General features: G+C 39.7%; 1 protein-coding gene and 1 long non-coding RNA gene across 8 annotated transcripts in view; both read left to right on the top strand.

The window, feature by feature from the left end:
- The window catches only part of BANP (BTG3 associated nuclear protein), a 138722-nt gene extending 130318 nt beyond the window's left edge, over positions 1–8404 (top strand). For 3 of the 7 annotated variants that reach the window (XM_062623711.1, XM_062623709.1, XM_062623710.1), the window contains 2 exons: positions 2590–2733; positions 7618–8404. In XM_062623711.1, the coding sequence (XP_062479695.1) occupies positions 2590–2733; positions 7618–7689 (216 nt within the window). In that variant the 3' untranslated portion in view covers positions 7690–8404. Of the gene's footprint in view, positions 1–2589; positions 2734–3111; positions 3682–6994; positions 7593–7617 lie in introns of those variants that run through there. The other 4 variants (XM_062623707.1, XM_062623705.1, XM_062623706.1 and 1 more) reach the window with 4 other exon arrangements.
- A 1315-nt stretch (positions 8405–9719) lies between these two features.
- LOC134166245 (uncharacterized) lies at positions 9720–12122 on the top strand. The gene is made up of 2 exons (XR_009965811.1): positions 9720–10571; positions 11908–12122. It is a non-coding gene; the product is annotated as an uncharacterized LOC134166245 (long non-coding RNA).
- The last annotated feature ends 477 nt before the right edge of the window (positions 12123–12599 follow it).

Here is a 12599-nt window from a genome sequence, read left to right as displayed (position 1 = left end):
AGCTGTGATTCTGTATTCACCAACCATGCCAAGAGCTCACACTTCATCTTAAACATCTGAACAAAATACTTTTCCTTCTGGTATTTCTAGGACTATGCAAAATCAAAACTAACAGAAATGCATTTCTGTTTCTGTCTGAAGGTGTTAGGGAACATTTTCTTATTCTAAAAGGTGGCAAAATAGAGAAGGGGCTCGTTCATGCTTGCTTTTTAATTTAGCCAAATTGTCTTCACTGGGGTCACCATGCAATGTGGTAGGTAATCTTTGAGACACCAGGGTTTGGGACATGAAGGCTTGTGAGGATGGGGCCAGGTCCCAGAATGTGCTTGAGAGCATTGGTAGCTTCAAAGCATTCTCAAAGACATACACCTCAAGAGAGCCTCCGGTATCTTACAGACCCTTCCTGAAGTGTTCTGATTTTTCTTGATAGATGTTTTTCACTGGGTTTTCTATTTGGGAAAAAGCATGTATCTGTGGTGGTAACTGCAAGCTGAAAGAAGAGCGGAATTTAGCGAACCCTGTTCCAGCTGTGCAGTTGTTTATGCTTGCAGTGGAAATAATTGTGCAATGTAAAGAGTGGGCCCAGGCTCCGGGAGAGCTACAGATCTTGTCACTGTCAAGACAACTTGTTACCACTGACAGCAAGTAATAATAGATGGCCAAATATACTTTTTCTGAATACTCCACTGAATTATTAAAAAAGGGGGGAAAAACTAAAATAAAACCCAACATTTGGTTGGGGTTTTTTTGTCTGCTTGTGAATTTTTGAAGGCGTTCTTTTTTTAGGATCATTTTTAGGCTTGAACTCTCACTAGCCTGAGTTAGCCTGAGCAACACTCCGTGATGGATACTTCCGTGCTTCTGTGCTGAAGTGAAAAGGAAGGGTGACTTGAAGCTTCTTGTTCTGTGTGTGTTAAAAGCATGAATTAATCTGCTTTGTTAGAATTGAAGTTTATTATTTTTCCGTTCAACCATATTCTGTTACCTGTGTTGGACCAGTAAAGCAGGATGTTAGAGAAGCCCAGCGGAATTGGGAAGAGAAGTTCATTTTCAGGGCGGATTGTGTGTTTTTTTGGTGCAACTCCTTTATTTTAAGGTCAAGGGCAGGTAAAAATTACAAAGTTAAAGTGTTGGTTTGGAAGTCAAGTGAACAGCCAAAGAAAAGCCATGTATTTGCACCTGCCCCATTTGCAAAAGGCTCTGCTACCCAGCTCCTGCACATACTGGGTTATTTTTGCTTCTCCAGAGTGTATCCTATAAAAGGGAGTTCTGAAGTGGATTAGAAGGTGTGCAGTTGAGAACATACAATAAAGCAGGGAAACCAGTACCGTTATAAAGTTTAGGCTTCTTTATTGTGAAACACTTTCTATGTGAGAATGATGGGCTTGTTCAGTCACTTACAGTTGTTCTGAAGTTTGTAATTCAGAAATAAAAGAGAAAAAATATATTGAAGACCTGCAGGTAATCAATGGGGCAGACTGTAATGTGTTTCCAGCAGTATGTGTTGTATAATTCCAAAACAAATATCGTAGGATGAGAGAATTTTGCTTACTCCTATAAAAACAAAATGTAGCATCCTTCTGCAGCTTGATGCTGCCTGTATTTCAGAACACCCAAGATCTCTATAAAACCCTGACAACACCCCTAAAGGTCGTTTATGGAGGTGACCTCTTTTTGCCTCCCACACTCCCTAGAGCATTTCTGGTCTACCCACTCCTTCATGGCCACCCACCCGCAGATCAGCTGAGAAATCATACTTTGTTAGCAAAAACCCTTGTTAAGAATGCTAGTTTTCTTCTTTGTTCTGTCTCTTTCGTTTGAAAGATGTCTTTTGTTCACTGTGATTCAAATGCCTTATTTTAAAAATACATCATTTGCAGGCTGTAGAAATTAAAATGGAATATGTAGATTTGAGCTGAAGGGGCTTGTCGTTGTGCCCTAAAATGCATACATGTATTTTATTGTGATTTGTGGTTCAAGAAGTAAATTTAAATTAGTCTAATCACAAGAACACTTTTAAGCAAGCACTTTAAGATGGATGGGCTGTTCTTTGATGTTTAAAGCCTATGCCAGACTTACAGTCTTCACCAGTCAGATGTATTTAGAGTAAGCATTAATTAGAAGTAATTCTTATATCTCCTTCATATATGATAGGAATATAAACATTACTGAAGTAAATGGTCACAAGTTAAATACCTTCAGCTGTGAGAAAGAGTATCTTGATTCTGTGCGTATTTCTGTGGCAGTAAAAGCATTACTCAGTGATGCTGCTGTGTGCTATTGATAGTGTCACATTCTTAGTGCAACCTGCACAATCTGTCCCAGTTAGTCATTGCAATAATCATAAACAGAATTTATGAATCTCATAAGGCAAAATGTGGTGAGCATATAATATGGGAATCTTTCCATGTGCATACCATGTCCTCTCAGAAACCCACATGATTTAAAGCAACTGTTACAGATAGGCAAGTTTTCTTGTGTTTCTGTGTAGCGGGTTTTGATTTTGCATCTGGTTTAAATTAGGCGGTTCTTCACACATTTCTGGTTGTGGTTGTTCACAAGCTGCTTTCTCCATTGCTTTCTATGCAGGTGTTGCAGGGTGCTCAGCTGATAGCTGTTGCTTCTGCTGAGCCTGCCTCAGGGGGTGTTGATGGGTCCCCACTCCAAGGGAGTGATATCCAAGTCCAGTATGTGCAGCTGACACCAGTGACAGACCACTCTGCAACTAATCAAGTATGTATATGTTGTCTTTTCTCCATTTGAATACACTTAACTTGATTGAAACCTGTCTTGTGAACTGTAAATCTACCCACAAATACCGTGATACCAATGAGTTTATGATCCAATTTACAAACAGTAAAGAAATCCAACCTAAACTGTCTATAATAAGAAACATCATTTTGTTAAAGGTATAAATGGGCTTTGACTATTGCTGCTTCAATTCTCTTGCTCAATGCCTCTAGAGAATAGTTATTTTGGTCATCATTGTTTTTCTGCATCCTTGAAGGCTGAGAGCCATGTTAAAGGACAAGGCAAACTTGCTAGGAACCTACCCAAAAAGTATTTTTCAGACTGAGGTTTCTCTTAAAAATATTATTCCCTTTCTGACAGCAGTTTTCCAGTTATTTTCATCAACAGCCTGGATTTCCCTTAGAAGCCGGAATATTAGCAATTGTAAGTGAATACTTGATCTTCTCACTTATGGTGGAAGAGTTACTTTTTGTTTTCCCTTTTAAGAGCTCTCATGTATCTGAGTCAAGAAAAAGCCCCTCATCATCTTGAAGCTATGACTGGTGACAACACAAAAGTGCTGACAATACAGTTATGTTTTCTGAAGCTGGTTACACATTCTTCTCTGAACCCCACTTAGTGGGCTTCTTTACTAGAGAATGTCAAGTGGTTGTGAAGAATAAGCTGTTGCTTGCTAGCCAAGATATAATGGTATCCTTAGCAGCAAATATTAGTGTGGATTTTTGTCTGATACCTCCACAGTTTAGTAAAATGTGATCTGGCTATAAATGTTTATGTTGGATATTGAGTCTCTTGAGGTGGAAATAAAAAATTGCACAAGAAATCAAGGGAATTACATCCAGACTTTGTGTGCACAAAGCTGAAGTGCTCAGTGCTTCTTCCCTGAACAATGCAGTCTGCAGATCAGTTCAGTATATGAAATCAAAGCACATCAGTGTCCCAGTAGCTGTGTTGTGTACAGGTGTGTTAATGACGTGCTGTCTGCACCAGCTGGTGCTAGGAGGGGAGCTGGAGCTGCTCCTCACCTGGATTCTACAAACAGCTTTTCAGAATAATGATGCTCCCTGGTCAGCCTAACTGGTGTGTGAGCATGCTGTGCTGTAAGATTACACTCTAGCTTTCTGTATGCTGGTCTTTTCACATAGATGGGCCCCAGGTAGGCATTTTCCATCTTTTCTAGATTAACCTCTATGTTAACAGTCTCCATATGTCATTTGTAATAGCACCCTGGACAAGAAGGCTGTTGCTTAGAGGGATCATGCCTTATTTCTTACAAATCCTTGAGTACTGCTGGTCCCATGCAGTTAATAAAGCATATATGCATCAGATAGTGAGAGGTGTTTCTCATGCTGCTGTCCTCACTCTAGGCCTGGGAAGCTCTCGTATTTCCCTCCCATGGACTTTCTCTTGGGTCTGTTTCTCGTGCCTGTCCTCCCTTCTCTGCTAGCACCTCTGTCAGGGGGACAGGAGGTTACGAAGCACAGTTCATTGGCATCTATCTTCCATGCAACTGGCAGCCATCAGAGGAGTCGCTTTTCTCTTCAGGAACACTTCGCACTGTGTTAGGTTTTAATATTGCGGTTAGCCACAGGGATTTATACAAAGCTGAAGAGAAGCAGAAAAAGAAAGTGAAATAAGAAGACTGTGAAAGGAAAAACAGACAAGGTGAAAAGTTTGCCATAAATATTTCCTCAGTTTACACAAACTGAAAACTAAGGATCTGTTAATGAATTGGAGAAATCAACTTGGTACTTGCGTTACTCTGGGTTACGTGAATAGTTCAATAGCTTTTTTGAGGGCTGAAGTTACACATATTGAGATGATAGTTGCATTATTCTGAGTTATGTAAATAGTTCAATACCGTTGCAGGGGCTAAAAGTATGGGTATTGATCTGCATCATTTTAGAAAGATGTCTTATCTGAAAGGAAAGATCTCACCTGAAGGGAAAACCGTCTCAGTGAGGCTGTAATGACACTTTCACACAGTATCACACAGTATCACAGTATGCTGGAGATTGGAAGGGACCTCAAAAGATCATCTAGTCCAATCCCCCTGCCAGAGCAGGAACACCTAGATAATGTTACACAGGAATGTGTCCAGGCGGGTTTTGAATGCCTCCAGGGAAGGAGACTCCACAACCTCCCTGGGCAGCCTGTTCCAGTGTTCCGTCACCCTCACTGAGAAGAAGTTTCTTCTCAAGTTTAAGCGGAACCTCTTGTGTTCCAGTTTGCACCCATTACCCCTTGTCCTATCATTGTTTGCCACTGAGTAGAGCCTGGCTCCATCCTCGTGACATTCCCCCTTTATATATCTATAGACACTAATAAGGTCACCCCTCAGTCTCCTCTTCTCTAAACTATAAAGACCCAGCTCCCTCAGTCTTTCCTCATAAGGGAGATGCTCCACTCCCTTAATCATCTTGGTTGCCCTGTGCTGGACTCTCTCCAGCAGCTCCCTGTCCTTCTTGAACTGAGGGGCCCAGAACTGGACACAATATTCCAGATGGGGTCTCACCAGGGCAGAGTAGAGGGGAAGGAGGACCTCTCTCGACCTACTAATCACCGCACTTCTAATACATCCCAGGATGCCATTGGCCTTCTTAGCCACAAGGGCACAGTGTTGGCTCATGGTCATCCTGTCGTCCACTAGGACCCCATCTGTTTTCATATGGTTATGTCAAGGTACTGAGATGTTCTCAAAGATTTTGTATCTTAGAATCATAGAATCATAGAATAGTTAGGGTTGGAAAGGACCTTAAGATCATCTAGTTCCAACCCCTCTTCCATGGGGAGGGACACCTCACACTAAACCATATCACCCAAGGCCTCTTTTTTATCAGTCAAAGCTTATGGAAGTGGAGGTGCTATGGTCTATGCAAATTCCATGTTTGAAACACCCAAAGTGTGAGCTTATTTAAAGTACCGGTTTTCTGACCTTCCTTCTTGAAAGCCGTGCCTTTGGAAGCAGTTGCACTTGGAAGCTGAAGATTGGAGTGAGGGTATTTGAAACAAATCCGTTCTCTGAACACAGCTGAAGCTTGCTTTCATGTCTCGATAGCCTTCTTACTTACAGCAGCTTGCAAAATTTAGAAATTTGGATTAATTCTATGCTGAAATTCATATGCTGATAGTAAATGTTGTTAGATTTGGGAAAAAAAACCCACCATAATTCCCAATCCAAAGCATGTTTCTAATCGCTTTGGTCAGTCTTCTAGTCTGAATGTTGGATAAATATGCAGCATTACTGTTGTCATCATTATTTAATAATTACAATATTTCAGTAATTTTCCTCTAATGGGAAAGAAAACTTTGGTCACTTGAATTACTATCAAATTTAGTAATCTGGTAGAATTATTCATCACTTTGGCACTAATTTATTGCACAATTAAGTAAATACCAGATAACTTTTAAAGTTGAACAGGAAAAAAAACTGGTACCTGTTTTCAATTCCTGGCAACCAGGTAGGGAACTGAAAGGAAATAATTTGACAACAAAACATTAATTTAGGAGCAGTGCGTTATAATTTTGAAACTCCAGTGTTTTCATTTGCATAAGTAAGGTGGGACTGTAGAGTGAGACCTAAAGGATGGGAAGACTTGTTGAGTTTCCACCCTTGTGTTATTGTAGATCATCCTGCAGATCCTAGGCTGAGGCTATAAAGCAGGGCTTCAAGTAAGACTTTTCCAGAGTGGAATTCCTGCCACAGAAATTATTCTGTATTCAAGGCGTTACATAAAGCATCTATTAGATGTTTTTATGGAGGGAAAATCCATCAAGGGCAGATCTCTGGAATCTGTGGGAGTGAACGGGAAAATATCATTAAATGCTTGCCCTTTCCCTGTAGTTTATCTATGCTTCTGATACTGGTTGCTATCAGGGGAAGGCTTATTGGGTGTGATGGGCTTTATCCAAGCCAATACAGCTGCTCTTAAATGCTATTCATCTTACAGCTCTAAGGATGGAGTTTGTGTCATAATCTCGTTCTCCTTACTCCAACTAACTTGGCTGAAAAGACAGTTCACTATGGGATTATCCTTTCACGGCCTTGTCAGACTTCTGGTAGGCAGTAATGTGATTTTTAAGGAGACTTCCTCTGAGAGCTGAAGTCAACTGTATTTGCTTTAAATTCCTTCACGGAGAACTGTTTCTGCTTGGAAAGTGAATAGAATCAGGCCAGTAGGATGAAATTTATTTAAGAAAGAAGTTCTCTATAGTAGCACTACTCTCATTTTACACAAAATAGAGAAAGACTGCAGTGGGTAAAGACAGCAGTTTTAGACCATATCCTGCACCAGCTGGTGAAATTGAAAGCACAGGCCAAGCAGGTAATTTTACTCACCTTACCTACAATAGTTCTGTCACTCAGCAACATCCTACTGTCTTTTCTATGATCACCCTTAGTGAACTTCTGTCCATAACACTCCATACCCCCAAGCTGTCAGCATGTGCATCTTGCTGGGACAAGTCCTTCTGCAGCTTTGGTGCATGTTGTGCCACACACGAGTTTTATTTTGCTTCCTTTTGGAACTTGTTCTTTTTTTGGGAAGAGAGGGAATGATTTTTTTCTATTTGCTCTCTTTGTGCCACTCAATGATTTTATAGATCTTTATCATGGTTTTATTATTTCAGCCTTCTCTTTCCAGCCTGAAGGGCAGTAGTCTGTGTGGGCTTCGTGTGGATTCTTTGTTATTTTTGGTGCCTTTGTAAGTGTATTCCCATTTCAGTTCTCTCATAGAAATGATATCCATACAGATTTTGCACTGGTGTATACACAAGAACTTTGTGTTGCTATAATATGTTCACGTTCCCTTGGCCACACCAGTGGAAAGCACTGTTGTACTGATTTACTGATGTTTCCTTTTGCAGGGCACTGATACTCTTCAATCAGCAATCCAGCCAGAAATGCAGATAGAACATGGAGCAATCCAAATCCAATAAGAGAACTGTGAAAAGCTGCATTAACTTCTGAGATGTGGGTGATCCACAGCCAGAAGTAAAGTGCTGTCATCTTCGTGCAACGACAGGAGAATGGAAATGCCCTTTAGACTAATGGTCACACCTCGAATATGTCCTGTGAATTGCAGAGTTCTGATGATCTGGTCATCCTCACCTGGAATAAATGAGACCCATTTACTTAAATTGGAGCTACATCACTGCATCAGTTGAGAATCTGGCCTTCAGAAAAAATGAATGGCCTGCCCTTAGGTACACTTAAAGAGGGGGAAAAGTCTTTTAGAAAGAAAGAAATCTAATGAATCAAAACTGTGAGACTAAATCAGTGTTTCATCCTGTTCATTTCTTCTGTGAAATACACCATTTGAATGTCTGCAGATATCTCTAGTGTATTGCTGCCTTGCAATACTTGCTTTACCACATATAGATCAAGAGCTCAAATATTTTTCACTGTTTAAACAGCTTTTTTTATTTGCTATGGTGTTTATAACAAAAAATGGAAAATATTTAAAAAAAGAAAAATTCCATAACTGCAAGTATTAGCCTTTTGCTGGTGTTTTCTGTTCAGTGTAATGAAAACTGTATTTGCAGAAGACTAACAATTTTGTTTGTACTGTTGCTTAACTACTTTTCTAGGGGAAAAGGCTTTAAAATGCTGTAATTATGCATTTTTAATGAGAAATAAATGTGTATTTATGAATAGTGCAGCTCTAAGTTGCTCTCTGCCTTAGGAATGAATATGGTTTGACTGGACTGTGCTGTAAGAGTTTAGCTCTGGAGTGTTTGAAGGTAGATGCTCTCTGGCAAGCTTTGCTGTCAAACTGAGAAGTAAGATTTAAGTGTATAAGGAAGATACCTATCTTAGATTATGCTACTATCTGAAAATGTGATAGTTAAGCTTTTGAGTCTGCAAATCCTATTTTATACAATGAATTTATGATTTTAATTTTTTTTTTTTTTGAATGTGACCAATTCTTCTGAGCTATCCATTTTTGTTCCTTCTGCCTCTTTTGTCCAGCCATTTGTGGCAATACCTCAGTTTGGGATTCACCCATAAAAAGCTGGGCTGCAACAGTCTGATAGCTGTCACTGAAACTTACAGGAAACTTTATGTCAGTTTGAAGAAAGCAACGTTTTCGTCTTTGCTAAGCTTGAGTGGAAAGGGTGCACATTTGCTAGAGCCTGCTTATCTTAATGGTGTGCTTTAGGAAAATACAGTTTACTGGGGGAGTTGTTGCTTTGTATTTTGTTTATGAGCAGACTTGCTGTGTGGTTATTGTCAATATATGGCTCCTAATGCATTTAATATATTAATCAGTGGGGCACAGCCACAAATTCTACATCTTTGAATTCAAATAACATTTACTTATTTTTTTTTATGAAAGGAAGGGTTAAGCTCACCCAATTTTTGGGAATGTCCCTGGTAAGTATTACGCTTTATGTAAATTCCTACTTCTCTTTAGGATATTTCTTGACGCACAAGTACAATGCCAACCGAACCACAGCTTATTGAATAGAATGTTTGCAGCAGGCCAAGAATTTGGCTGCTCTTCAGTTTCTTTTTTTAATAGTGGTTCTCAGACTGGGTGATGTTTGAAGAGCTTGGCCTCCGAATCAGAGCCTAAAAATAAAGCAAGGCTTGTACATTTTAGCATGGCTGCTTAATAATAATTTATCACTTAGAAATGACAGTGAGAAAGCTGGGATGGCAATGCTGCCACTGCAAAGCACTCTCTTGCTATATACATATTGGCCATATTGGCTTTCCTGTCTTCTTCAGAGAGCTGTACTCTTACTTGGCTTTCCTCGTGCATCCTGAGCATCTTCTGCTTTCAAGGGGAGCGCACATGCCTTTAAACTATAAGGAATCTATCTTTGGTTTATGGTGCAACTAAGAATTCTCCTCTCTTTGCATTTTTCAGCTCAGGTACAAGATGAAATTGAGTTCAGGAGAGGTTTCCTTTAGCCAGTAGCAAGTTTCTTCTGCTAAAAAGTGGTTGTAAAGGCGTTATCAAGCCGTGAGGTAGCATTCACTAGATTTCAAGGAAATGAAATCCACTTCACCAGTGTGGAATGGGGATTGTACAAATCAATTAAAATAGGTAAGGAGAGCAGCATAGTGAGGTCTGCTGCGTTCAGATGTTAAGACTGCATGTCCCTCAAGATGTTAGTGTTTCGCCAGTGTTTACATTAGTCTAAGCCGTGTCACACTGTGTTTATACTTCAAAGAAAAGAGACTTCAACACTGAGCCAGGTTATTCCTATGAGTAATTCCCATCCGTCTTCCCTTTTTGGAGGATTTATGTCCTTGCCCAGGGAGGAAATGTCTTCAGGAATGTTTTATGTGTTTTCTAGACATCGCAGGGTGTGTCACTTACAAATAAGTCATTCCCAGGCAGAGTAATTCAGGAATTATTTCCCTTCTAGGAAATGCTTGTGACTGTGAAAAGGCTGTGAGGTTCTGTGCCAAGTGTGAAGAGCATGTCCCTACAGAGGTTTATCGTAACAATAACATATCAACATAACAATAAGAAATCCTAAAAGTAATTATAACTCAAAGACTGAAAATCTTGCACAGGTACTTAAGGCTTTGCCTGACTCTGTTCAGGTAGGTTGGTGGTGTTTCACCACGGATGCAGTTCTGCCTTTGAAGACTGACTGTGTTTGGTAGGTCAGCTAGAAATGCATTCTCATTATGTCTCCTTCTGTTATTCACAGCCTCTGACTTTTCAATAGTAAGGTTCTTTTTTCCCTCAGCAAAACTTCTTGTTTTTAACAGTTCTTTTTCTCCTCACACTACTTTTGTCCAAGAGGCAGAGATTGAGAACATATGACCAAGAGTCTTCAGAGGGAACGTTTCTCGTAAGGTTAGGCTAGGATCGGCTGCATATTTTATTTGTAATTCATATTGTGAACTCCAGAATACTGTTTTCATGGGTTTGATTTTGTTTTGTGTAGTAATATTTAGGCATGTGGGCTTCAGGGAAGGAGAGCCTCTGCTTACCCTGCTTGTCTCCCTTGGTTATTTTTGATATTAAGTTCACTATAGCCAGGACCTCAATATTTATCTTAATGTTGTACTAAAATTCTTGAGAGGTTGTTATGGCTGTGCAGTCACTACAATACCATAAGAATGACTTTTCAGATCATTTAATCTTGAATCCCACCTGAAAGAGCATCTGTCTTGTGAATTCTTAAGGGCTTCTATGGTCCTGATGCAAAACCTAATAAAAATATTATGGTTTGATGGATTGTCCAACTAGAAATCAGTCTAAAAATGTGAAGGATCTGGGTTCTTTTCTGTTTTCCTTTCATTCCTCTTTAGTTTTACATATTTTGTCTTGCAAAACAAACCTATAAAAATGAGCACCCTTCTGTGACCCAGATAGACTGGAATGCCTTCATTAGCTGCATTTTTAGGCATTTCAGTATTGACAGTTTGCCTATAAAGCAAGGAATGCTGACCAAAATGTTGCTCTAGTGCTAGTCCCCGCCGTGGAGATCCTGGCATACAATTGGGTATGTTCTGGTGGCCCTGTAATGTGTTACCCGCATCACATCACATCACACAACTGCTGTAGAGTTTCTTGTTAGAAAGTACAGTGAGAAAACCAATATCAAAAAAAAAAACCAAACAACCCAAAATCACTCAGAGAATCTCACTCTGCACAAACTTCTGTTGGCAATCAGTATTCTTTCTGAATTCCTAATAATCTAAGTACTGAAAATTTAGAGCTGTAACTATATAATTCAACAAAAACTGTTTCCCATTATCAGAAATAAGAATGTTCCTTTCATTCACTGCAATCCCAAAGCACTTCTATAAGCTCTGCTGATTTAGATGAGTACTCAACAGTCAAACCTCATTTCCTTGAATGAAGCCGGGAATAAGAAAGTCATTCAGTTAGAGAGTGGTGTTTGGGGTAAACTGAGATTGCTTTTTTAATGCAGTGGTACAAGTGGACATGCTTCATTTTTCTGCTAAATGAGGTTTGACATATGCAGAGGTTGTTTTATACCCCACAAAAACAGGAGTAAGAAGCCACAGAGCGTGTGAAGGCAAGAGGAGTTGTGCAGAGCTGAAGTCAGAGCTGGTGTGTGTGGGATACGATTGCCCACGTGCAGCGGTGCTGGGGCAAAGGGTTAACACTCCTCTTCTTTCAAAAGGTGCCAAGGGGTTTATAATCAGGCTTTGTTCTTTAGCAGGGTAAATCGGATGGAGCTGGATGAAAACCTATTTTTCCGCATCTACAACTTCACATGCGAAGTTTAATTCAAGAGCAAACCTCTCCTTTGTTTGCCTCATTTTAAACTTAAGTGAATTCTGATGTTTGTTTCCTATTCAATTTTTCTAAATTCGCATATTGCAAAGGAAAAATGTCCTTTAATAAAAAATTTATATTTGAAGCAGAAAATTATATTTTAAGGTTTATTTATTCATCAGTATGAATATCTTTAATTAACCAGTAGGCTGGGAACAGTTTTGTACTTTTGGTCCCTCAGGTTATACTGTGGTTTTGAATGTTGAAGTAAACTGTCCGGTTTCATCTCTGTCCATCAGCTTGTGTTAAGCATGAGTTTATACGTAATATAATCTTCCAGTAAGTATTTTATTTCACATTTTTTCATGCTAGCTAAAGAAGGTTAATCTGGTTGTGAAACAGATCAACAAAAGCCTGAGTGGAAAGCAGAGATTAGCGTGACATCTCCCCATGCTGTGCTGTGATGCCAGCAGTAAGTACAGACTGCTCATGGGCCCTCACTGTGATTAGAACATCTAATTGAAAATAATAAATACCCCTGTTTTCCACACTGATTCCCTGTGTTTCTTAAGGAATCTTTGGGATTTCTGTTCTCTACATGCACTGGGGTTTGCTTGCACTGAAACCAGAGGG

The sequence above is a fragment of the Pezoporus occidentalis genome, unplaced genomic scaffold, assembly GCF_034315485.1.
Source record: "Pezoporus occidentalis ecotype Australia unplaced genomic scaffold, CSIRO_AGI_Poc_V1 ctg258, whole genome shotgun sequence".
Taxonomy (NCBI): domain Eukaryota; kingdom Metazoa; phylum Chordata; class Aves; order Psittaciformes; family Psittacidae; genus Pezoporus; species Pezoporus occidentalis.
The sequence above is the reverse complement of the archived record's forward strand: the minus strand, read 5'-3'. Positions and strand labels throughout refer to the sequence as shown.